Source organism: Schistocerca piceifrons, chromosome 11 (assembly GCF_021461385.2).
Source record: "Schistocerca piceifrons isolate TAMUIC-IGC-003096 chromosome 11, iqSchPice1.1, whole genome shotgun sequence".
Classification (NCBI taxonomy): Eukaryota; Metazoa; Arthropoda; class Insecta; order Orthoptera; family Acrididae; genus Schistocerca; species Schistocerca piceifrons.
The window spans coordinates 86,097,712-86,125,167 of record NC_060148.1 but is presented as its reverse complement, the minus strand read 5'-3'; the positions used below and the strand labels follow the sequence as shown (position 1 = coordinate 86,125,167).

Here is a 27,456-nt window from a genome sequence, read left to right as displayed (position 1 = left end):
TATGTGAATCCATGAAAGCATTGATGTTAATTATCTTGATACAACTCTCTTGGTACCACTAATTTCCAGGGTTCCATTCGTATGCATTCCCTCTTCAAATTCCAATTTGTCGGAGCTGAAAACAAATTCTATCCTAAACGCTGAGATAAATTTCATTATCTCATCTACAAATTTTCAGGCCGATTGTTCAGTCTGCTGTGCATCCTCAAGTTGACGCTTTGTTTGAAATTTCATTACCTTGTCTTCCAATTCTGTAGCAGTGTTTGAATTTATGGAACCATCCACTGCTTCCCTCAAAATCAGTTATCTATATTGTGCACAATTTGATTTGCACCACATAGTAGATCACTATTGTGCTCATTATGTAAATTGTATCGAGCATTCTTGAAACACGCAAACACCAGTTTTTGTAACAAGTGCGTCCTGCCCTCCCTTGAATATCTGCAGTTTTTCTTACACACTACATGATCATATTGCTGCAGACTTATTCTGTGGCGTAGTAAAAAAATACGATTATGAACATATTGTTTTTTTATGATGCTGCGGACGGTCTTCCATGTACGTACTTATGTTTAGTACGTGCTCCTTAGACAGTGATTGTCCTTTATTACATTTCACTGGAGATGGGATTTGTGGCTTCGTGTCTGAGAAGGATAATGAATTATATGGTTCGACACCTGTTCCAGTATCACTTACACTTGTTAAGCACGTATCGTCGTCATTGTACTCCTCGTGTACATTGTCCGCAGAGTCAAGCATATACAACACTGCACATTCCACTGACTCATCTTGCAAAAATGCTAGTATTTCATCTGCTATTTCTTTCTTGCTCTGCAAAATTCTGTGGGTCCATTTCTGACGAAACAGTTGTTGTAGGTGCAATGTTTGCTTTGTTTGTTGTCACCAATGCTCTGCTTTGCATCAACACCACTAGCACTGTAGCACTGTTGTTAGATACTCATCGAGTTAGCAGTTATACTACATTCTGTAGCCTCATGCTCTGCTCACCATTGGATAACTGTAGTCCCACCCCCCTGTTGCCATTAGCGACCAATATTATGGTTGCATGATTGACAATATGCCGGCTGTCAAATGCTGTGAACATCATTGACCTACTGCAGTCTTGCGCACAAGTGGTACTTTATCAGTTACCCTTGTTTTACTGTAGTGCGAGTTCATCTGGTAATCTTTTCTCAAAACACTATCCATTACTTCTCTCTGAACTTCAGATCCTCTTCTGTTGCTTAATTTGAGCCTTTAATTTTTTTGAAGGATTTTGGTCAACCGTCATCTTCGGAATGGACTTATAACATTAAAGACGAGACAGAAGCAGCACTTGAAGTGGATCGTGAAGAGAATACTGTAAGTGTTCATTTCTTAGTGTCACACATGAAGTGAGTGCAGGTTAATTGATTATTTTGGTATATTAAACTTATGTTAGCATATTCATTGGTGATTCAAAAGTCTTGGCCCATAGGACAAAGTCACAATTAGTGCAGGTAGCAACAATACAAAGAGAGGAATGCGTGCTACAGATCTACTTTAATTGTAGAAACAAAATGTTACATCATCAGTCACTGATGGCCTCAGAGTTAACAGCACAATGATATTGCCATCCCCGGTGAGATGTGCGCCCATACCTCTAATGCTAAAGGTGTTGAAAGGGACCACCATCCTGCACATGACACATCTGAACATGGCAACAGACACTGTTGGACACTTGGCTGTATCGCTGCTGTTGGTATTTCTGTACAGGCTACTGTGACATTTTCCTCTAGGTCAGTTAATGTTCTTAGAATGTTGGTATACAATGTAGACTTGAGGTGCTCCCAAAGGAAAAAGTCCAGAAGTGTCAGATCCAGCGACCGAGGTGGCTGTTCCAGTGGACTCCCATCTACCAATCCAATGCCCAGGAAGAACCTCATGCAAGAGTCAGTGGATGCTCTCGACTAGTGTTGATGTGCCATCCTACTGGAAAAAAACTTACCTCTATTAGAGAGGCAGAGCATCCCAATTGCGTAGTAATGTTCTCTCAAGATAATGCCTGTAATGTGCAGCATTGAATGTGCTCTCAAGTATGGCACCAATGAGGACTTTGCCCCTCACCATGCATTTAACCCTCGCACAGTATCAGGTCTGGAGAAACTTATCATGTGTGGTGTCTTTTTTTGACCTCAAAGGGATTCTAACAACTATACGGCGATCAAATGTAAAATATTTTCGCAAAATAGCAATGACTTATTGTGAGCTCATGCACATTGTTGAAATTAAAACTCCATTGTTGCATGCTATAATTAAGTTGTGTGTAAGTTGTAATTATGTACTAGCTATGTTTGCAATATGAAAGTGTAGGTGTTTTATTTTTGTTTGTATGTGCACGATCACTCTGCAATTCACGATTAAGTGCTTGGCAGTGGGTTCATTGACCCACTTTCAGGCTATTTCTGCACTGTTCTATTCTCTAACACCACATGGGAAAAATGAATGAAATCTTTTTGTGCGAGCTCTGATTTCTCTTATTTTATTATAATGATCGTTTCTCCTTACGTAGGTGGCTGTCAACAAAATATTTTCGCACTCTTGAGGAGAAGATAGGTGATTGAAACTTCATAACAATGGAAAACGCCTTTGTTTTAATGATTGCCCCCCCCAATTCATGTTTCAAATCAGTGGTGCTCTCTCCCCTATTTCACAATAGTATAAGGGGCATTCAAATGAAAGCGGTCACTAGTGTAAAGTAATGGTAATGATTTTATTAACTCAAAAATGTAGTTATACACACTACACTCACTTAAAAATAGTCACCAAAACTGTTGGCACATTTATCCCATTGCGACACTAGCCAGTCAATTTCTTCCTTGAAGAATCCAGTAGGCTGCTGTCGGATCCAAGCCTGGACCCAGTCACACACTTTGTCATCCATTGCGAATTGATGTCCGCGAGTAGGTTGTTTTAAGAGGTCCAAACACATGAAAGTCACACGGTGAAAGGTCGGGACTGTACGGTGAATGTTCCAGCATTTCCCACCGAAACTGCCGCAATGTCATCTTCACCACATTGGTCGTGTGTGGGCAGGTATTATCGTGCCGGAGGGTAACACTACTGGACAACATGCCTCGGCATTTCGACTTCATGGCTCGTCTAAGATCGGTAAACTGGCTTGATAAAGCTGGGCATTGATGGTGGTTCCCCGTTCCAGGAACTCGACAAGCAGTGGGCCTGTGTGGTCAAAAAAGCACATCATGACCTTACCAGAACCTGTGTGCATGGCCTTTGATTTCTTTGGACGTGGTGTAGTCACATGTTTCCACTGCTTGCTCTGACACCTGCTTTCCAGTTCAAAATGGTTACACCATGTTTCATCACCTGTGACAGTACACAACAGAAAGTCATCTTTCTCCTCATGATAACATTTCAGATGACTCAAAGACAGCGCCATTTGAGTATTACACTGTTTGGTGGTCAGTCGGTGGGGAACCCATTGTGCACAGATTTTTCAAAAGTTCAAGTGTTGATGCGTTATGGTGTGGGCGGTGCCCACGCTAATACCCAGTAATCAATGGATCTCGTGCACGGTGATTCTGCAGATGCCCGAGACTAAAGCATTCATTTCTGCAACCATTTCCGGTGTGACGACATGAAGAGCAGTCCAGGACGAGCTTCATCTTTCAGTCACTTGTGGCCCTCAGGGAATCATTTGTGCCATTCCACAACACTTGAACGACTCAAACTGTACTCACTCTTCACAGCCTTCATCCGTCGATACCTTTCACAGCCTCCAACTCTCTCCGCCACCAAAAATCGAATCGCTCCTCATAGTCCCTGCTTACTCACCTGTATGTTTGATAGTGGGTGATAACTTTGGTGCCCACCTTCTCTTCGGGGTGAAACCACACTGGCGCTGCGCAACGTCAAACGGTGCGTGTGTGGTAGTCTCTCTACCAATAGATCGTGCCACCATACTGGCAATTATGTGGTGCCTCCTTATGTATGAGGCAAAGGTAGACGCCCTGACCAGGTTTTATTTGAATGGACCTCAGTAAAACAAGCTGTCCTTCTGTGTACTTTTTAATATCCTCCGTCTATTCTATCTGATGCATATCCTACACAGCACAGCAATATTCCAGAAGAGGACGTGCAAGTGCAGTAGAGGATGTGAAAGTGCAGTGCAGACAGTCTCTTTAGTAGACCTGTTGCATTTTCTCTGTGTTCTGCCCATAGATCACAGTTTTGGTTTTGCTTTACCCACAACATTGTTTTAGTGATCATTCCAACTTAAAGGCATTCGTTATTTTAATCCCTAAGTATTTAGTTGAATTTACAGACTTTAGATTTGCATGATTTATAGTGAAATCAAAATTTATCAGATTCCTTTTGGTGCTCATGTGGATGACTTCACACTTTTCAATATTTAGAGTCAACTGGCACTTTTCGCAATGTACAGAGATCATGTCTAAATCATTTTACAATTTGTTTTGGTCATCTGATGACTTAGTAAGATGGTAAATGATAGCATCATATGCAGAAAATCTAAGAGGGCTACTCAGATTGTCTCCTAAATCGTTTGTGTAGATCGGGAACAGCAGAGGGCCCATAACGCTTCCTTCGGGAACACCAGATATTACGTCTGTTTTATTTGATGACTTTCTGTCAGTTACTACTAATATGATGTGTATTTTCACATACAAGGAATTGTGTTAGAAATGTACTTCTACTCTCTCTACATCTCATATGATGAACACTCATTACACACGCTCTTATTCTGGCATGTTCTTTACAGATAGACTTGTGACACTCATGACTTTGATTCACTTTCCTGTTTTCTGACCTTGGGCAGGAATCGCACCTTATTTGTTTCAGATTTGGAACATCTGCATCCCGATTATCGTGTTGCTTGCTCCTTAGAAGATCTTTGAAACCTGAAGAAATTATTGCTGAATGAATGTGTTGTGTTCTACATTGGGGGCACAAAATTTGTGAGGTTTGAGCGTTCTTTTCCCAGTTCAGAGAGGAATTCTCTTCTCACATTTTTACCTCTCATATCATCTAAAAATTTATAGTGCAAGACATAAGTATTTGAGACATGCTGAATCAACTATATCAAAAAATGCAGCAAGTGCCCACCTTCTTGTTCCATATTTCACTGAGTAATGTCTAGACATTGTATCTCTCGTATCAACTCCTGGCTTTATCGAATTGTGCAACATTATTATTTCAGGTTTTTTGTGTTCCTGCTCACTTACATGAAATGTTTGTGGAGTGGAGAACAAAATAACTGACTTGTTTTATATGAACACACAAGAAGCTAAAATGGTATTCTGTGTACCTAAACGTGGCCGATAAGGGAGATCTTTGTCTTGATGGCAACATTTCTTTTTGTATCTCTTGTCCTTTGGTCCGAAGAGTTCCCGTAAGTGTCAGTTTCTTAGCAAGAGTTTCATGTTCCAAATTAAAACTTATGAAAAGATTTAGTGATAATGTTCGTACCACTTCCCCTCAGTTGATCAACTAAATCATTTACCACTCATTTCCTTTGATTTATTTTCCTTCCTTCAGCAGATTTCCCCATATCTAGTTGTGAATTTATGAGATAACTGGTCTACAGTAGCCCACACTTTTATCCCATACTTCACACGTTTTGAAGGAATGTACACATAGAGTGGAGACTGTCCCCTGAAAGTACACAGGTGCTCATCAGCTGTAACATAACGCCTAGGGATATAAGACAAAATGCGTGTGTCAATGAACATTTCAGACACAGCCCATATGGCCCCAGCCTTTGATCCAGAAACATCATTTCTTTCTTCTCTTGTAAGTTCATCATCGAACTGGAGGCATGTGTAAATATCAAGAAATCTTGAAAATTATTGTGGCTCGAAAAATGGGTAAACTGCACTAATCTGACCAACATTCACTCAAAGATTTTCCCATGTGCCTTATGTAGACCAGCTATTGTTAGAAGACCAAAGAATTCCTATAGTTCTGTAGAGTCAAGTTCAATCTGGTGTTGAAGATATGGGTGCAGAATTTTACTATCTTCTGGTCGATTATTGGTATACATTGCTATTACACTCAGCATCTGATTGGTGATAAAAAATCTGCCTGTAATTGCTGTCTAAGGTGACATGGAATATGTGCAGTTTCATGTATTACATTCCTGGAAGCTTACTTGCACACATCAGGTGATACTGTTTTGGCCATTTCTGGGTACATGGGTAGGCCCACAAGTTTCCTGAATACTATTATCTTCTTCACATTCTTTCACGTCCATTTCATCTGCAATCTGTGTATCTTCCTCTGTCACATCTGCATCAGCATTGATCTCATCCTCATTTCCAGAAATTGATTCATTGTCACTGTCAGTTTTGTGTATATCTGCTAAAATATGCTTGAACCTGTAGCCCCTTTCAGAGCATATATATTTAATCTATTATGAATACAATGTAATACCACCTCTTAATTCGACGAAATGCAATTCCTAACTGTGAATTTGTTCCAAAAGATCCAAACTAAAATGAAGCCATACTGCAACTCTTCCAGAAGATATTAATGCCAAGTTAATCTCTGTACGATTAATAGTTCACGAGTTTGAGAGAGATGAATGAAATGTAAGATTACCCCTGTGTTCAGTGTGGGACGTGTCAACTTTCATCTGTTCCTGAGTGTGTGCCTACTGAAGTGTTGATACTAAAGTTATTCTCAACATTTGTGAGTGTCTGGGAATGTTCTTGACACAGAGCAGTAGACTGTACAAGACTGAAATACATCATTATACTCTGTCGAGAGGTATCTGTTTTTGTCCCATTGAATAATAGAAATATAAATGTTGGTTGAGAACGTGCATTGTTCCAAGTTTTCATTTTCATAATGAAGTTGAAATATAAGATTGAAAATCACACATAGTATACATGAGGTATTTCCTGACCTCCCCATTGCAAAATTTTCAAATTATTCTACTGCAAACCACGATATAACCATAAATGTTATTCGATGTCATAATAAAGCATCCATAAAAACCAAAGCTGGAGGAGAAGCAGCCTACATCAGTAAGTAGTAGGGCACTGCAGTTTGTGGCCAGGAATTCGCTGACGTCAGCATCAGCACTTTATCTGTGGTGTCATTTAACAATTGAGACAGTTGTGCATGTCATATTTCACTGACAGCAGCATCAGCACTTACATATCTCCAAGGACATAATGTGAACCACATGCCAAGGCCAAGGAGGGGAGGGGTAGGGAAGGGACGCCCCCGCCCCCTCCCTCGCTCTGCGCTCCAGCAATTTGCATAAAGTGCCCTGCGAGCGCGTGCTGTAATTCGCAGATACTTTCATATCTCCGAGGCCATACCCGGTATACAGACACTGTGCACGTGTTACATTTTATGGTCAGCAGCATCAGTGCTTTGATATCGTCTGGGAATCTAGGCACCGAACATCTGCTCCCAGCACCCTATTATCCGCCGATATTCTGACAGTGTCACACAAGTACTGTTGCCCCAAACACCATGACGACATAGAAGAAGTATAGTGCTCAAAAATACCTCTTATACAGTATAACCCCACTTTTACATTCCTGGAATTATCATTTTCCCGCCATTTACGACATTTTTTATCGGTCCCGTCAAATTTCCTATGCCCACAATGTTAATTTGCACCTGATTTTGTGTCAACATATTTACAATTTGCCCGTTATTTACGCATTACGAAAAAATGTTTATGGGGAAAAAATTATGCTGGTGTGATGTTGGCCATTTAGTAGTGTTTACAAATATTACTTGGTTAAGTTTCTTGACAACGGGGCACTCAACTAAGCGGATTTGAACCAGTAAATGTATAAAAGTTGGAACAATTCGAGCCGTATCTCCAACTGCTGCCAAGCTCTAGTTGGTGTTGTGGCTGGTGGGAGCAACTAAGTTCGTTCGAATGAAGATATCGTGACCAATCGCAACATTTTCCAAACTGTCATGTATTCAAACACCATACAAAATACTAATTTACATATTTGCACATGACAATCTGTTAAAATTCTCGAAACGTGTCGTGCTAAGCATGAAAAAATATGTAACTAGTGCAGTATTTTATTATTTAAATAATGAATAATGGCTGCAGGCTTTCAAAAACATCAATTATGGCATATGAAATTAAGTCAGATGTTCCTCCTTCCCAGACTGTTACATCAGCGGTTTTTATTAGATAATAAACCTTCATTAGAAAATCAAAAAGTCCCTGACAAGTCTTTTGATGCTTGTTATGAACATATATCATGCATAAAGTGCAAGAGGTTATCCTATACATAACTTTTACAGCATAAAACATTATTTCCCACATTTTTACATTTTCCCACATTTTACACAATTTTTTTGAAGTCCCTTGAAAAGTGTAAAAGCAGGGTTTCACTGTATTTACCAACCGTTTGAGGTCTCTGCTCTTAGTGAGTAACAGAATATGAGACTTTGTCAGTAGGGGAAAAATGATATTGCAACATAATCTGTGAAAAAGAAAAAAAGAAAATCCATTAGGTCACTACATGGGCAAAAGTGTGTGTTTAGTGATTGTGATGGAAGGTCATTGTATAGGATTATAATGAAGAATAGGAGGCTGACAGATGGAAATGTCATTGCAAAACTGAAAGCCACACTTGCGAAACCTGTCAGGACCAAAAATAAATAAATAAATAAATAAATGGAGCTCCAGAACCAGCAGCGATGTATTGGCTGACTCTTGTAGGAATGTACACTCTCGCACGTTTAACAAGAAATGACACAGTGAGATCAGAGAGATTATAGTACAGCATCTGCCACTGGTGCAGGTTGGCAAGGCACGTTGTAGGCAACTACAGGGTGTTGCAAGAGGAATGAGCAGTATTAAGGGATACAATGGGAACAATCATTCAGACAAAAAAACAAAATCTAGTAAACATTGCCTCTAAAACGCACACCTTAAGAGCGACTCAAAAACTCACAAGATTAGCTCGACATCTCTCTTAAGTTAACAACACAAATGATGTGATCAGTGTCTTAAAATCAAACGTGGAGATGGGTTTACTATCTGCATTCTGCAAGCTGAATTTCACAAACATGAGTCTCATGAACATATCTATTCTTCCGGTGTTTTGTCGGAGACAACATTACGTGTTGTTCTTTCTACACCACTTGGATCCCTTGTGAGCTGAAACCAAGAGACGTTGAACGGTGTTTGTGTGTTTGTGAACAGTTGCTTCAGAGGCAAAAACAGAAGGGATTTCTTCATCACATTGTGACCGGGCACAAAACATGGGTTCTTTATGATAACCCTAAATGCAAAAAATCGTGGGGATATCCCGGCCATGCTTCATCGACAGCCAAACCGAATTTTCATGGCTCAGAGATAGTGTTCTGCATTTGGTGGGACCAGCTCGGCGTCGTGTACTATGAGGTGTTAAAACCGAGTGAAACAATCACAGGTGCTCAGTATTGAATGCAATTAATGTGTCTGAGCAGAGCATAAAAAGACAAATGGCCACAATACAGGAGATTTGGTCATGGCAACACAGTCAATAGGTGCAGGTCTCTTGTATGCAGCTGAAGTGGTTGTAGCCAGAAGCTACAGGAGAACAGAAACAGACTTCCACTTTACCTGAACCTTGTATACCGAATTTACTCGAATCTAAGCCGCACTTTTTTCCGGTTTTTGTAATCCAAAAAACCGCCTGCAGCTTAGAATCGAGTGCAAAGTAAGCGGAAGTTCTGAAAAATGTTGGTAGGTGCCGCCACAACTAACTTCTGCCGTCAAATATATGTAGCGATTCACAGGCATGCTTTTCAGGCACAAAGATAAATACTGGCGCCAAAACCTCTGCATCAGTAAATAAATTAAAAAAAAAAAAAAAAAAAAAAAACCGGTGGAAGACGAGATTTTTATCTCCGCCCCGAGTTTCGATCACTGCATTTTCATACATTATCCAACGAAGTAAATACAAATTCCGTATTGTTCATCTTCGAATGTAGCAACATTTCAATGTACTGTACTACGAAAATCCGACTGGCAAGACTGTTTGGGATGTTTGTCAATATGGCCAACTCTACGTTCTGAATTTTTTCTACCTATGAGAAGAGATGGTTGCTAATAGGAACTTTTATGAATTGTGAATCACATGCAGTATTCTCTTCACCATAAGAATAATACGTATATAAACATTTTGCCATGTATTGTTTCGTGTTTGCTGCTACCTCATTTAAATCCTGTCTGCTTAATAAACTACGAAACTAGAGTGAGACAACAGCAAACGCGGAAGAATATACATATCATTTCATGTTTATATCCATGTTATTCTTATGCCCTACCTTTCCAGCACGTTCATCCGTCACATTCCCAGTCCGTTGAAATTTTTCAAACAGATCCTTTATTGTATCGCTTTTCGGTCCTTTGGTTACATTAAACCTCCATTGAAAACTTCGTCTTGTTGCAACAACACTGTGTTCTAGGCGGTGGAATTCCAACACCAGAAAAATCCTCTGTTCTAAGGAATAAACCATGTTGTCCACAGCACACTTGCACGTTGTGAACAGCACACGCTTACAGCAGAAAGACGACGTACAGAATGGCGCACTCACAGACTGCGTTGTCTTCTGTATCTTTCACATCACTTGCAGCGCCATCTGTTGTTGAAAATTGTAACTACTGTAATTTCGAAAGTTTGTCCGCCTGAAAATGTACTGTTGTCCCAAGCATATTGCAACAAACGGTGTATTTCTATCGCTGCTCGTTTAGTTTTTGTTACCGTTTCAAATATACCGGTCATTTTTGAAACACCCTGTATATGGTGTTAACGGCTGTCAGGGCTGAAGGTGGCAACATTATTCTCCTTGGTTTTCGCCCTTTTAAATTTGCATTCTGTTTCCATAACATGAACATATGCCTTACATTTGAGTAATTCTCATGATCTAGGTTGGAGATGGTATTCTTTGTTTTATGTGCCTTGAATTGTTCAGTCATGGGCTGCCTGCTATAGCTAAACTGAATGAGCAAGATTACATTATTGTTCATACACAATGCATCTGTTCTCAAATCCTGAACTGTAGATGTGTCATGGGCAGTGCTGTTCAGCTACATTATGGGAGAAAATCACTTTTTATTAGTGTTCACAATAGTCTGTCCTGTGAGAAAGAATATAAATTATTCTGTGCAACATAATTTTCATTTCTTAACCAAACATGTTTATGACTGTAAAGTTTGTAGCACAAGTTTCATGTACTTGGGGGACATGGTGACATGTAAGAGACTGGTGCTGTAGGTGCCTACACTGTTGAGAGTAATAACCTGGAACTGCTAAGTAATTTCTGCTGACAGAGACTAAATTTTTATTACTTTTTCTGTATATTGTCGATAACCAGTGTTGTTGAATAATCAAATTTCTGTGATAGTTTATTAGTGTGTGTCTCATAACTACTTGAATTTATATGGTACAACCATTACTTGTTACAGGACATGGTCTCAACAGAATATGCATCAAATACTACATGGTAAGTTTCACTGTTTATCTATTTATTTACGCTTTTGTTGTTTTGTACGAGGTTCTATGTACTGACTTGGCAGAAAATCCTAAGAAATTTTGGTCTTATGTCAAAGCGGTAGGTGGTTCAGAACAAAATGTCCAGACACTCTGTGACCAAAATGGTACTGAAACTGAGGATGACAGACCAAAGGCCGAAATACTAAATATCTTTTTCCAAAGCTGTTTCACAGAGGAAGACTGCACTGTAGTTCCTTCTCTAGATTGTTGCACAGATGACAAAATGGTAGATATCAAAATAGACGACAGAGGGATAGAGAAACAATTAAAATCGCTCAAAAGAGGAAAGGCCACTGGACCTGATGGGATACCAGTTCTATTTTACACAGAGTACGCGAAGGAACTTGCCCCCCTCCTTGCAGCGGTGTACCGTAGGTCTCTAGAAGAGCGTAGCATTCCAAAGGATTGGAAAAGGGCACAGGTCATCCCCGTTTTCAAGAAGAGACGTCGAACAGATGTGCAGAACTATAGACCTATATCTCTAACATCGATCAGTTGTAGCATTTTGGAACACGTATTATGTTCGAGTATAATGACTTTTCTGGAAACTAGAAATCTACTCTGTAGGAATCAGCACAGGTTTCGAAAAAGACGGTCGTGTGAAACCCAGCTCGCGCTATTCGTCCACGAGACTCAGAGGGCCATAGACACGGGTTCCCAGGTAGATGCCGTGTTTCTTGAGTTCCGCAAGGCGTTAGATACAGTTCCCCACAGTCATTTAATGAACAAAGTAAGAGCACATGGACTATCAGACCAATTGTGTGATTGGATTGAAGAGTTCCTAGATAACAGAACACAGCATGTCATTCTCAATGGAGAGAAGTCTTCTGAAGTAAGAGTTATTTCAGGTGTGCCGCAGGGGAGTGTCGTAGGACCGTTGCTATTCACAATATGCATAAATGACCTTGTGGATGACATCGGAAGTTCACTGAGGCTTTTTGCTGATGATGCTGTGTTATATTGAGAGGTTGTAACAATGGAAAATTGTACTGAAATGCAGGAGGATCTGCAGCGAATTGACACATTGTGCAGGGAATGTCAATTGAATCTCAACGTAGACAAGTGTAATGTGCTGTGAATACATAGAAAGAAAGATCCTATATCATTTAGCTACAATACAGAAGGTCAGCAACTGGAAGCAGTTACTTCCATAAATTATCTGGTAGTACGCATTAGGAATAATTTAAAATGGGATGATCATATAAAGTTGATCGTCAGTAAAGCAGATGCCAGACTGAGATTCATTGGAAGAATACTAAGAAAATGCAGTCCGAAAACAAAGGAAGTAGGTTACAGTACGCTTGTTTGCCCACTGCTCGAATACTGCTCAGCAATGTGGGATCCGTACCAGATAGGGTTGATAGAAGAGATAAAGAAGATCCAACGGAGAGCAGCGTGCTTCGTTACAGGATCATTTAGTAATCACGAAAGCGTTACGGGGATGATAGATAAACCCAGTGGAAGACTCTGCAGGAGAGATGTTCAGTAGCTCGGTACGGGCTATTGTTGAAGTTTCGAGAACATACCTTCACCGAGGAGTCAAGCAGTATATTGCCCCCTCCTACGTACATCTCGCGAAGAGACCGTGAGGATAAAATCAGAGAGATTAGAGCCCACACAGAGGCATACCGACAATCCTTCTTTCCACGAACAATACGAGGCTGGAATAGAAGGGAGAACTGATAGAGGTACTCAAGGTACCCTCCGCCACACACCGTCAGGTGGCTTGCGGAGTATGGCTGTCGATGTAGATGTTAAGGATCTCAGGGCATCTCTTAAAAGTACCAAGGCATCCTCTTTGGAGGATTTGTTTACAGTAACATTCCATTATACAATGCCAAGATACTCTGCAACCTGCTACTCACAGAAGATGATGGTTGATGGATTGAACATGAGATAGACGGCACTCGTGCCCCTTCGTGTGTGTTCTTCTGCCGTAGAAAACCTTCCCATACACCTCCATGCAATACGTGTCACAGACTCTCCTAATTCTTTGTGCGACTGTTTTATCGGAAGATAATTTAAATCTTTAAATCACAAATTTCTTCCATGTGATTGGTTTCACAATCAGCAAATCATTTTAGACGAGAGAGTAAGCCAGTGGTAAGCCAATGGAAAACAAATGTCTCCTCCCCCCCCCCCCCCCCCCAGTATCATGTCTCCACATGCAGAAAATACTACAACTTATTCAATCTTCATGGACTTTTTGAGAGACTGTAACCATCCGATATAACTGAATGTATTACAACAAAGAGCTACTGTACCATGTGCTATGTACACCTATGAACAATTACTTTTAAATCAGATGCACCACTTCAGTAATATACTGCTGAGTACATGGCAAGTACACCAAGTGTCAGTATATAAGAATAAACACTAACAATAATATGTACACGATAAATTGTTACCACATAGAGGAGTTGAGTTGCAGGTAGGCAATGTGAAAAAGACTGCTAAAATATTAAGCTTTTAGACAAAGTACTTTTGAAGTAGAAGACACACGCAGGCACAGCTCATACACACTCTGGGTGCTGGAGCCTGCCTGTGGTTGATGTGAGCAGCAAGCTGCGGGGGGTGGATAATGAGGATAAGGAGGTGATATGGGGCTAGAGGTATTCTTTCTAAGCACTTGGAATCCTCAGTGTTGCACCTGGTTCAGATTCATTGCTGACATTTCATGATCTGGATCAAGGATGAGGACACCCTATCCACATTCCCCCAGAACCTCAACCCCTTCTCCCCCATTCGCTTCACCTGGTCCTCCTCAACCCAACAAACCACCTTCTTCTATGTTGACCTTCTAACATTACTCCAACAGCAGTTCTGGCTAAAATACTTCTCATTACGAGAGATTCATTGTAATATGAGAGTGATGTAGTTTTTGCAGTGAATACTTAGCTTGGAACTGTTGAATCTACTCCACCAATAAAGTCCATTAGGGGATATACACTCCTGGAAATGGAAAAAAGAACACATTGACACCGGTGTGTCAGACCCACCATACTTGCTCCGGACACTGCGAGAGGGCTGTACAAGCAATGATCACACGCACGGCACAGCGGACACACCAGGAACCGCGGTGTTGGCCGTCGAATGGCGCTAGTTGCGCAGCATTTGTGCACCGCCGCCGTCAGTGTCAGCCAGTTTGCCGTGGCATACGGAGCTCCATCGCAGTCTTTAACACTGGTAGCATGCCGCGACAGCGTGGACGTGAACCGTATGTGCAGTTGACGGACTTTGAGCGAGGGCGTATAGTGGGCATGCGGGACGCCGGGTGGACGTACCGCCGAATTGCTCAACACGTGGGGCGTGAGGTCTCCACAGTACATCGATGTTGTCGCCAGTGGTCGGCGGAAGGTGCACGTGCCCGTCGACCTGGGACCGGACCGCAGTGACGCACGGATGCACGCCAAGACCGTAGTATCCTACGCAGTGCCGTAGGGGACCGCACCGCCAGTTCCCAGCAAATTAGGGACACTGTTGCTCCTGGGGTATCGGCGAGGACCATTCGCAACCGTCTCCATGAAGCTGGGCTACGGTCCCGCACACCGTTAGGCCGTCTTCCGCTCACGCCCCAACATCATGCAGCCCGCCTCCAGTGGTGTCGCGACAGGCGTGAATGGAGGGACGAATGGAGACGTGTCGCCTTCAGCGATGAGTCGCTTCTGCCTTGGTGCCAATGATGGTCGTATGCGTGTTTGGCGCCGTGCAGGTGAGCGCCACAATCAGGATTGCATACGACCGAGGCACGCAGGGCCAACACCCGGCATCATGGTGTGGGGAGCGATCTCCTACACTGGCCGTACACCACTGGTGATCGTCGAGGGGACACTGAATAGTGCACGGTACATCCAAACCGTCATCGAACCCATCGTTCTACCATTCCTAGACCGGCAAGGGAACTTGCTGTTCCAACAGGACAATGCACGTCTGCATGTATCCCGTGCCACCCAACGTGCTCTAGAAGGTGTAAGTCAACTACCCTGGCCAGCAAGATCTCCGGATCTGTCCCCCATTGAGCATGTTTGGGACTGGATGAAGCGTCGTCTCACGCGGTCTGCACGTCCAGCACGAACGCTGGTCCAACTGAGGCGCCAGGTGGAAATGGCATGGCAAGCCGTTCCACAGGACTACATCCAGCATCTCTACGATCGTCTCCATGGGAGAATAGCAGCCTGCATTGCTGCGAAAGGTGGATATACACTGTACTAGTGCCGACATTGTGCATGTTCTGTTGCCTGTGTCTATGTGCCTGTGGTTCTGTCAGTGTGATCATGTGATGTATCTGACCCCAGGAATGTGTCAATAAAGTTTCCCCTTCCTGGGACAATGAATTCACGGTGTTCTTATTTCAATTTCCAGGAGTGTATATTGCAGATTTGCATGGATTTCAGACATGAAGCAAACTTGGATGTTAAAACAATATTTTCCAACATACTGATGAATCCTTTGAACATCAAATGTATTTTCCATAAGCATTAAAAAAGATATTCACACAGCAACTGTTAAAGACTTTGGTAATTACATTGACCAAACTACGACTGACGTAAAGTACTTTGCACCGTTCAATATATACCCATTCTTAACAATATATGTTCTTTGGACTATTGTCAAGAACAATTACATTTACTGATTTATAATGAGAAGTTAATGATTTACAACAAACTGTTAGTACAGTTTAAAAACAATAAATGATGATTCATTCTGAATACATCTCTAATTTTTTTTCTTTTGTCTGGAAATTTGGTTATGAAGCTACAATAACAATACCTATCATAAAATCATTAATTACATCTTGATTTCACATTGGATTTTATTCCTGACATTAATTGAGGTACAGTACAAAGTGCCAAAATGGAATTTCAGGGTAAAGTTGTGTATGATAATTTTGTGGTATTAAACTGACTGAAAGTCCATCTTATTTACATCAGAATCATTTATGGAAAAGTTAATTACCAGTGATCTGATTGGTTTTTCATTATTGACATGATACATAAAGTGCACAAGTCACATTAAGTAGGCCAGATGACTGATAAATGTTCCAAAAGACTTTTTTAAAAAGTTGAAATTTATGAATTTTACTAATTAATTAAGTGGTTAATAAAATTGTAGATATTTCCTAGCGCTTCTTTGGTATGTACTAAGCAATCATGAGAATGAAATAATAAAATTTTCTGAAACGTATGATAGGATGTTAATTCGCATCATCAGGTTTTCTAAGTAATTGTAACTTTCTTTTAGTTACAGGTAAATGACCTGAAATAATGTTAATGATGTTGAGTTAGTATGTAAGTGCACCATACAGTTTAATTTTCTGATAGAAATTAAGAAAAACCATGCTTTCTAACTTTTGTCCATTACCTATTTAGACTGGATAGTACACAATCTGCTAAACTTTTAGTGGTATCATAGCATTTATTAACCACCCTATAACTAGTACTATTACAAGCTCAACCCCAAAAATGACCACATCAATACCTCCATCCATATCAAACCTGCCAACCACCAGCAATACCTCCACTTCGACAGCAACTACCTGTTCCATACAAAGAAGTGGCTTCTGTACAGCCTAGCCACATCCTGTGGCCATCGCACCTGTAGCGATGAATGGACTCTCTTGAAATATACCGATGGTCTTACTGTGAGCCCTTCACAGGCCGTCATTATCCTCCCAACATTGCACAGAAACAGATTTCGTGTTCCGTATCTCTCCAGTCACCTGCCACCTCCTGAAGTACCACTGTCTGGGTATGAAGGAGCATTCCCCTCATGACTCAGTACTACCCAGGACTGGAGAAACTGAATTGCATTCTCCGCCAGGTTTTCAACTACCTGTCGCCGTGCCCTGAAATCAGGAATGTCCTATACACTATCCTTCCCACAGTGGTGTTCCACTACTGCTGAACGTACACTATATCCGTGTCTACATCTACATCTACATTTATACTCCGCAAGCCACCCAACGGTGTGTGGCGGAGGGCACTTTGCGTGCCACTGTCATTACCTCCCTTTTCTGTTTCAGTCGCGTATGGTTCGCGGGAAGAACGACTGTCTGAAAGCCTCTGTGCGCGCTCTAATCTCTCTAATTTTACATTCGTGATCTCCTCGGGAGGTATAAGTAGGGGGAAGCAATATATTCGATACCTCATCCAGAAACGCACCCTCTCGAAACATGGCGAGCAAGCTACACCGCGATGCAGAGCGCCTCTCTTGCAGAGTCTGCCACTCGAGTTTGCTAAACATCTCCGTAACGCTATCACGGTTACCAAATAACCCTGTGACGAAATGCGCCGCTCTTCTTTGGATCTTCTCTATCTCCTCCGAAAACCCGATCTGGTACGGATCCCACACTGATGAGCAGTACTCAAGTATAGGTCGAACGAGTGTTTTGTAAGCCACCTCCTTTGTTGATGGACTACATTTTCTAAGGACTCTCCCAATGAATCTCAACCTGGTACCCGCCTTACTGACAATTAATTTTATGTGATCATTCCCCTTCAAATCGTTCCGCACGCATACTGCCAGATATTTTACAGAAGTAACTGCTACCAGTGTTTGTTCCACTATCATATAATCATACAATAAAGGATCCTTCTTTCTATGTATTCACAATACATTACATTTGTCTGTGTTAAGGGTCAGTTGCCACTCCCTGCACCAACTGCCTATCCACTGCAGATCTTCCTGCATTTCGCTACAATTTTCTAATGCTGCAACTTCTCTATATACTACAGCATCATCTGCGAAAAGCCGCATGGAACTTCCGACACTATCTACTAGGCCATTTATATATGGCTTCATCCTTCATTAGTCATTGTCCTTCACCCTCCTGTCCCCTTCCATGTTCACATTCTAGCACTACAGAGCCCTCTATTCCACCAACGCACCCACACTCTTCTTACTTCTCTCCTTTTCTGTTCCTCTGCCCACCCTCCATGTAACTTCGGAACTGCATCTGGGTGCTCTGCCTCTCCCCACCTTGTCTCTGAAAGCACCCTCAAGTAGCACTACGCCGTCCCCCACCCATACACTGCTATCGCTTCCCTCCCTCCCCACCCCCGCCTCCTTGCCTCCGCCCTCCCCCCCCCCCCCCCCCATTTAGGCGCTTTAGCTCACAGTCTGGCCTTGGCAGCCAGAGACTGTGGTCACGTGGTCGCACACACGTGTGTGTGTGTGTGTGTGTGTGTGTGTGTGTGTGTGTGTGTGTGTGTGTGCGTGTGTGTGTGTGTAATGCAGTCATCTTGCCATGCTTATCCGTGAGTAAACATCTTGGTTATATGGTGAGTGACCATCTAACCTTCTCATAGTATTGTCATTACTCCATCCTGGATTTTCCATTGTTTAAAAGACAAATAGACAGACAGGTGGGGTTCCTATGCCGTACGCTGTGCATGTGGTGTGCAAGCTATGGGGACTGGCATCAATCCAGGGGCCAATAACAGTGAACATAATTAGTCAAGTGATTTTTGAAGCAGAAGTTGAAAAAAACAGTGTCTTCAGTGACATGGGTATGACAAAGGCACAATTGAAAAGTACCGGTTCTCTTGTGGCATTCAGAGCAAGTGACAGTGAACAATTAGATGTTGTGTTTGATAGTGTGTTCTATAGTTGTCAACATTATTAATGTATATACATAAATATGTTTTGTTAAGTTACCATTACGTTTACTTAATTCCTGCTTTCAACCAATTCTCCATAAACTTAAGGTACTTTTTGAGATACGGCTTTCTTCAAAATGCAAAATAAATATGTTGCAAAAATATTACAAACAGTCCTGAAAACTGTTTGCAATAAACATGTGTTGCAAACTTGAGTGTGCACATCACTTTACACCTCTCCCAATCCCCATTTCATATGTTTGCTAAGGAACAATCAGCGCTATCAAGGTTTGTCTGGTGTAGAGTTCCTTCATCAGTTTCCTGCCCTTCCAGTCTACACCAACATCCCATAAGCTCATCAGGAACATATTCCACTTTACTATGTCAAAAGCTTTTTCTCAGTTGACTATACTAATATACTTACACTTGTTAGCTTCCATCATTCTTTGTCCAATCATCCCCAGTATCCAGTAGCACCTTGTTTCATCCATTTCTGAATCCAGATTGATAACCCCTCATCTTTTCCTCAGTTTTCCTTTCTTTCTTTTTTGAAATTCTGTGAACATGTAGTTATACAGGGCTTTTGTAATGTGGCGTTTAAAACTGCTGTATAATCTTTGCACTCCTTGGTGTTTTATTTGTATGATAAGTACAGCAGAAAAGTTTTAACTAGGTCTTTAGCCCAAATGCCCTTGTTGTATATTGTATAGATAAGGTTGATCAGTCTGGGTATTGTGGTATCACCCAAGAGCTCCAGCTGGTATTTTATCATAGCCCATTGCTTTCCTCTGTCTGAGATCTTTAATGGCCTTCTCACATCTCAATATCTTTGCTCCACAGTCCATTTCAGTTCATGCTCCAATTTCACATGTATATGGTCACCTCGTGTGCCATATAAATCTTAGACATATGCTTTCAATGCCTGTTGATTCTATTCTATGCATACTGTTGTATTTCAATTTATTTATTTTTTTAGTTTTTTTTAATACATCGTTTGCTGACTATTTTTGTTACTTTGTTAGATATGTTGCTGATTCTGTACATTAACTTGTAATGTATCACCATTTTCCAGTTCTTAGTTTTCCTTGCACCGATTTTTCATCCATTCTTCTCAAACCTGATCATTTGATATTTTTAGTTTATTATTGTGCTTTCTATACTGTTTCTTTCCTTCAGTAGTATGTTCACACTTTAATTTCTTTATTTTAACTAACATAGTTGATGTAATCCATTCTTTATTATTCTTCCCCGTCTTTTTAGCAAAAAGAACACAGCATGTTGTTATCAATGGGGAGATGTCTACAGACGTTAAAGTAACCTCTGGCGTGCCACAGGGGAGTGTTATGGGACCATTGCTTTTCACAATATATATAAATGACCTAGTAGATAGTGTCGGAAGTTCCGTGCAGCTTTTCGCAGATGATGCTGTAGTATACAGAGAAGTTGCAGCATTAGAAAATTGTAGCAAAATGCAGGAAGATCTGCAGTGGATAGGCACTTGATGCAGGGAGTGGCAACTGACCCTTAACATAGATAAATGTGATGTATTGCGAATACATAGAAAGAAGGATCCTTTGTTGTATGATTATATGATAGCAGAACAAACACTGGTAGCACTTATTTCTGTAAAATATCTGGGAGTATGCGTGCGGAACGATTTGAAGTGGAATGATCATATAAAATTAATTGTGGGTAAGGTGGGTACCAGGTTGAGATTCATTGGGAGAGTCCTTAGAAAATGTAGTATTGCTCATCAGTGTGGGATCCGTACCAGATCGGGTTGACGGAGGAGATAGAGAAGATCCGAAGAAGAGCGGCGCGTTTCGTCACAGAGTATTTGGTAACCGTGATAGCGTTACGGAGATGTTTAACAAACTCAAGTGGCAGACTCTGCAAGAGAGGCGCTCTGCATCGCAGTGTAGCGTGCTCGCCAGGTTTCGAGAGGGTGCGGTTCTGGATGAGGTATTGAATATATTGCTTCCCCCTACTTATACCTCCCGAGGAGATCACGAATGTAAAATTAGAGAGATTCGAGCGCGCACGGAGGCTTTCAGACAGTCATTCTTCCCGTGAACCATATGCGACTGGAACAGAAAAGGGAGGTAATGACAGTGGCACGTAAAGTGCCCTCCGCCACACACCGCTGGGTGGCTTGCGGAGTATAAATGTAGATGTAGATGTACATCTCCATTATCTTCTAAGACTTTCAGAACTGCATTGTTTACTGTATTCCATTCTTCTGGTATATCGGTATTTTCTGCTGAATTTTCCAGTTTTTCTTTTTGTGAGTAACCCTTATATGTGCTTTCATTCTTTGAGTCATTGACATTAAAGTGGTGTGTGTTCGGAGGACGAGGGGGAGGGGGAGGGGAGGGGGGCGAGGAGTTGGCAGAGCAACACACACTCGTTTCCATGATCCTTGCTCTGTATGTTCCTTATTCGCATATGGTTTCCTCTTTGTTGCCATTACTGTACAGTTTTTGTTCCTTTCTCTTTGCAGGTAATGATTTAGTGCAAGTCGTTACATAATTGAAACATATTTGAAACAAGGCTATGAGGCATTCTATAACTATGTCGGGGTTTTTGGTTACCACTACCACATTGTTTGAGTGTACCTTACCAATATTATTTACAGCTGCACTTTCAGGTTTTTGTTGTTGATAAGTCAGTTATGTACTGTGGAGATAAACTGACTCAAAATGAGACACATTTGGAGAAAAAAGCTGATCCAGTAATATCGTCTGCTAAATGACTTGAGCTCAAACAAGCCACTTGTAATTGAGGAGGTATGTTCAGAGTTACTGAAATCTGTAGAAAATGTAGGTAGTAGAAAGTTAAGTAAGTTAGTGGCAGAAAAATATGAAGTGCATGACTTACTATAAGTTTTTGTATAAACCATTATCATGTTAGGCAAAATGCAGATGTGAGACAGCATTATTAAACATTGGTCTAACAAGTTATGCTTGTAAATTGCTGAACAAAATAATTTGCAAAAGAATAGATCAAGGTCAGTTTGGCTTCAGGAAACGAAAAGATATCAGAGAATCAATTCTGTCATTGCATTTAGTAACGGAAGGCAGACTGGAGACGCATCAGGATACCTATGCAGCATTTGTTGACTCAGAACCTATAATTGTGTCTCCAATGTGAAATTAAAGGCTGAAGCTTAAGAAAGACAAGTTGGTGTCAAGAATCTAATGCAGGATTGCAAGTTATCACAATCGTTGTTTATCTTCTGCATGAAAAAAGCAGAACTTACATTCCATCTCAGAGTGAAAGACATTATATGTTTACTCCCCAGTATCCACAATGTTTGTGATCCTTGTGGTTGCACTTAAGTCTCCATTTTTAAATATAGTATATGCATTTTGTGCCATTTAAGGGAATGGGGTAAATAATAGAAATATATACAGGGTGGTCCATTGATAGTGACTGGGCCAAATATTTTGCGAAATAAGCATCAAACGAAAAAACTACAAAGAAACAAACTCGTCTAGCTTGAAGCGGGAAACCAGATGGCGCTATGGTTGGCCCGCTAGATGGCGCTGCCATAGGTCAAACGGATATCAACTCCTTTTTTAAAAAATAGCAACCCCCATTTTTTATTACATATTCTAAGTACGTGGTATCACGTAACATTCCGCCAGTGCGGACGGTATTTGCTTCATGATGCATTACCTGTGTTAAAATGGACCGTTTACCAACTGCGGAAAAGGTCTATATCGTGTTGATGTATGGCTATGGTGATCAAAATGCCCAACGGGCGTGTGCTATGTATGCTGCTCGGTATCCTGGACGACATCATCCAAGTGTCCAGACTGTTCGCCAGATAGTTACGTTATTTAAGGAAACAGGAAGTGTTCAGCCACATGTGAAACGCCAACCATGACCTGCAACAAATGATGATGCCCAAGTAGGTGTTTTAGCTGCTGTCGCGGCTAATCCGCACATCAGTAGAAGACAAATTGCACAAGAATCGGGAATCACAAAAACGTCGGTGTTGAGAATGCTGCATCAACATGGATTGCACCCGTACCATATTTCTACGCACCAGGAACTGCATGGTAACGGCTTTGAACCTTGTGTACAGTTCTGCCACTGGGCACAAGAGAAATTACGGGATGATGACAGATTTTTTGCACGCGTTCTATTTAGCGACGAAGCGTCATTCACCAACAGCAGTAACATAAACCGGTATAATATGCACTATTGGGCAACAGAAAATCCATGATGGCTGCGACATGTGGAATGTCAGTGACCTTGGCGGGTTAATGTATGGTGCGGCATTATGGGAGGAAGGATAATTGGCCTGCATTTTATTGATGGCAATCTAAATGGTGCAATGTATGCTGATTTCCTACGTAATGTTCTACCGATGTTACTACAAGATGTTTCACTGCACAACAGAATGGCGATTGCTTCCAACATTATGGATGTCCGGCACATAGCTCGCGTGCGGTTGAAGCAGTATTGAATTATTGAATAGCATATTTCATGGCAGGTGGACTGGTAGTCGAAGCACCATACCGTTGCCCGCACGTTCACCGGATCTGACGTCCCCGGATTTCTTTCTGTGGGGAAAGTTGAAGGATATTTGGTATCGTGATCCACCAACAATGCCTGACAACATGCGTCAGCACATTGTCAATGCATGTGCGAACATTACGCAAGGTGAACTAATCGCTGTTGAGAGGAATGTCATTACACATATTGCCAAATGCATTGAGGTTGACGGACATAATTTTGAGCATTTATTGCATTAATGTGGTATTTATAGGTAATCACGCTGTAACAGCATGCATTCTCAGAAATTATAAGTTCACAAAGGTACATGTATCACACTGGACCAACTGAAATAGAATGTTCAAATGTACCTACGTTCTGTATTTTAATTTAAAATACCTACCTGTTACCAACTGTTCATCTAAAATTGTGAGCCATATGTTTGTGAGTATTACAGCGCCATCTATCACAAAGCGAAAAAAGTGGTCCAACTAAAACATTCATATTTCTTTACGTACTACACGAATATGTAATAAAAAATGGGAGTTCCTATTTTAAAAAATGCAATTGATATCTGTTTGGTCTATGGCAGCGCCATCTAGCGGGCCAACCATATCGCCATCTGGTTTCTCCCTTCAAGCCAGACAAGTTTCGTTTTTCGTAGTTTTTTCATTTGACGCTTATTTCGTGAGATATTTGGCCTGGTCACGATCAATGGTCCACCGTGTGTGTGTGTGTGTGTGTGTGTGTGTGTGTGTGTGTGTGTGTGTGTGTGTGTGTAAAAAAAATCTTGTTTCTTATGTGCATTTCTTGTGCACTCGACATGTTCCACATCATAACGGCTACCATACTGTGTGATTGATCAGTGAAACATGCAATCAGCTAACTAACTAGTTGCTGATTAGGTATCTAAATTGCTCCACAGACGCGTACAACTTCCTCCTCATACACCCACGAGACGAAATTTGCTCTCCACCTTGAGGCTTACGTTCGTAATCTACACTGAGGTGACAAAAGTCATGGTATACCTCCTAACATCGTATCAGACCTCCTTCTGCCCAGGAGAGAGCATCAACTCGACGTAACATAGACTGAACAGGTCATTGGAAGTCCCCTGCACGAATATTGAGCCATCTTAAACTGCGAAAATGTTGCCGATGTAACATTTCGTGCACAAACTGACATTTCTGTTACGTTCCATAAATGTTTGTTGGGATTCATGTCATGTGATCTGCATGGCCATATCATTTGCCCAAATTGTTCGGAATGGTCTTCAAATCAGCTGCAAGCAGTTGTGGCACAATGACACAGCACATTGTCAGCCTTAAGAAATTCTGATATTGTTTGGGAACATGGACTCCATGAATGACTGAAATTTCCAGTTAACGATCAGTTCAGTTGGACCAGAGGACCCAGTCCATTCTATGAGAGCACAGCCCACACCATTATGGAGTCACCACCAACTTGCACAGTGCTTTGTTGACCTCTTAGGTCTATCGCTCTATGGGGTCTGCACCACACTCGAACCCTACCACCATCTGACCAAGCCACAGTTCTCCAGTCATCTAGGGTCCAACAATATGCTCACGAGCCCAGGAGAGACACTACAGGTGATGCTGTGATATTAGAAAAGGCTCTCGCATCAATCGTCTGCTGCCATAGCTTCTTAATTACTGTTGTAATGGCTACATTCGTCCCATGTCCCACATTGATTTCTGCGGTTATTTATCGCAATGTTGCTTGTCTGTCAGTACTGACAACTCTATGCAAACACCACTGCTCTGGGTCATTAAGTGAAGGCAGTCTGCCACAGCATTGTCTGTGGTGAGAGGTAATGCCTGAAATTAGGTATTTTCGGCACACTCTTGACACTGTGAATCTCGTAATATTGAATTCTGTAAAGATTTCTGAAATGGAATGTCCCATGCTTCTAGCTCCAACTATCACTGTGCACTCGGAGTCTGGTAATTCCTGTAGTTCAGCCATAATCACATTGGAAACCTTTTCAGATGAATGACATGAGTAAAAATAACAGCTCTGCCAATGGACTGCCGTTTTATTCCTTGTGTACGTGTTACTTCTGCCAGCTCTATATGTGCATATCACTATTCGTTGACTTTTGTCGCCCCAGTGTATTAAGGTTTCACTGTGTACTGTAGAGCAGATGATAACTACAGCAAATTTTTCGCTTGGGGTAATGTCCACTTGCTTAGCAGCACTTTCTTGCCACAGGAAAACATAACAGGCTTGACGTCTAATGATAACATTCACTACAGAAAGTTTTTTCTACGCTTAAGGCGATGTGCTGCAGCTGTCTGATTGTACGTCAGATGTTTTGGGTTTTCAATCTGCTTCTTTCATTCTATTTCTCCTCCCACTCTGTGTCTTATGGGTGGGGGTGTGTGTTGCCAGCCGAGGGTAGATCTTTTGGACTGATACGATATTGCAATGTCTGTGTTATTCTGACTACAATGCAGCATTCCTTTGGACATGAACTCATGTTCAAAGGAACAGGCACTGCAGCAACAACAGCTGTTATGAAATACATTAAATGAGCGTTGCGTCGGATAATGTTGCACAATATTTCGACGAGACAGCTGCTCATCATCTTCAGGTGCTTCCTGGCGTGCTGCTGCAATGGCTGGCCAATATATACACTGACTCACTAGAAAAGCACAGACACCAGGGTTAAGGCGATAACGTCATTGTAGACAAAGCATAGAGCACGGTGACATCCAGTGCCCCCTGCCGTACAACGGGTCACGGACTTCTCTTTCGTGATGCAGGAAATGTGCAGCTGCAAATAGCAGCTCAGCACTCGTGCGGGCAGTGTGTTGGTGCCCAGTTTAAATGTGCGTACTTTGATTCTCCGACTGTGTTGACTCGGATTCAACTGTGACTGTTGATATCTTAGTACTGCCAGTGCTAGTTCCCGTGCCTAGCTGAGTTGAAATCCCATGTCTCTATTGATCAGATCATTACTTATACGAATATCGACTGCTTCTTTAGTGATGGAGTTCCAGTATGTGGAAGTGGATGAAAGGATCTTTGTCTCTCCGTAGTTCATGATGTATCCGTGTCAAGACAGTGTTCAGCCACCGCAGACATTACTGGCTGACCCAGTCTGGTGTGACGTCTATGTTCAGCACATCTATCCTTAACAGTGTGACACGTGTGACCAATGTATGATTTCCCACAAAGTCATGGGATTTTATATATCCTTGGTCTCCTTAGACCTAGGTCGTCTTGAACCCAGCATAGTTTGCAATCGCGCTGGAGGGCAGAAGACACATTTTGTTTGATGATTTTGAACAGCTTGCCCATCTCAAAGTACACACCACCAACTTAGGGTAGAAAAACCACCCTCTTGGAGTTCTCCCTTTCTTGTTGCTGTTCTTGAGCTTCAGTGCATGCAGGTTTAAATGCACGACGGGCCTGGTTATCAGAGTACCCATTTTGTACAAATACAGAGCGAATGTGGCTAAGCTCTGCTGACAGGTTCCCTGCATCTGAGATAACTCTAGCCCCATGAACGAGAGTCTGCAAACGCCACTGCATTGAGATGGGTGATAGCAGCTCACAGCTCATAGATATAGGTCAGTGTGAGTCGGTTTGCGGAACCCACTGTGGCCCAAGGAACCATCTTCTTTCCTGCAGACCAAGACATCAAGGTCTCCATTTTTCTCCACTTCCATGGTGAAGCAAATGCTGTGAGGATAGAGGGAGCTAAGGTGTTCCAGAAATGCAGGAAGCATTGCTGCTTCATGTGGCCAAACTACATAAGTGTCGTCCACATATCTCCAGGG

At 41.8% G+C, this 27,456-nt stretch overlaps 1 protein-coding gene across 1 annotated transcript in view; it reads left to right on the top strand.

Annotated features, from left to right (window-relative positions):
* Positions 1 to 27,456, top strand: part of LOC124719730 — a 149,452-nt gene that overhangs the window by 69,669 nt on the left and 52,327 nt on the right. Inside the window, exons 8-9 of the mRNA XM_047244932.1 lie at positions 1,273 to 1,362; positions 11,462 to 11,499. Of these exons, the coding sequence (XP_047100888.1) occupies positions 1,273 to 1,362; positions 11,462 to 11,499 (128 nt within the window). The remainder of the gene's footprint in view (positions 1 to 1,272; positions 1,363 to 11,461; positions 11,500 to 27,456) is intronic.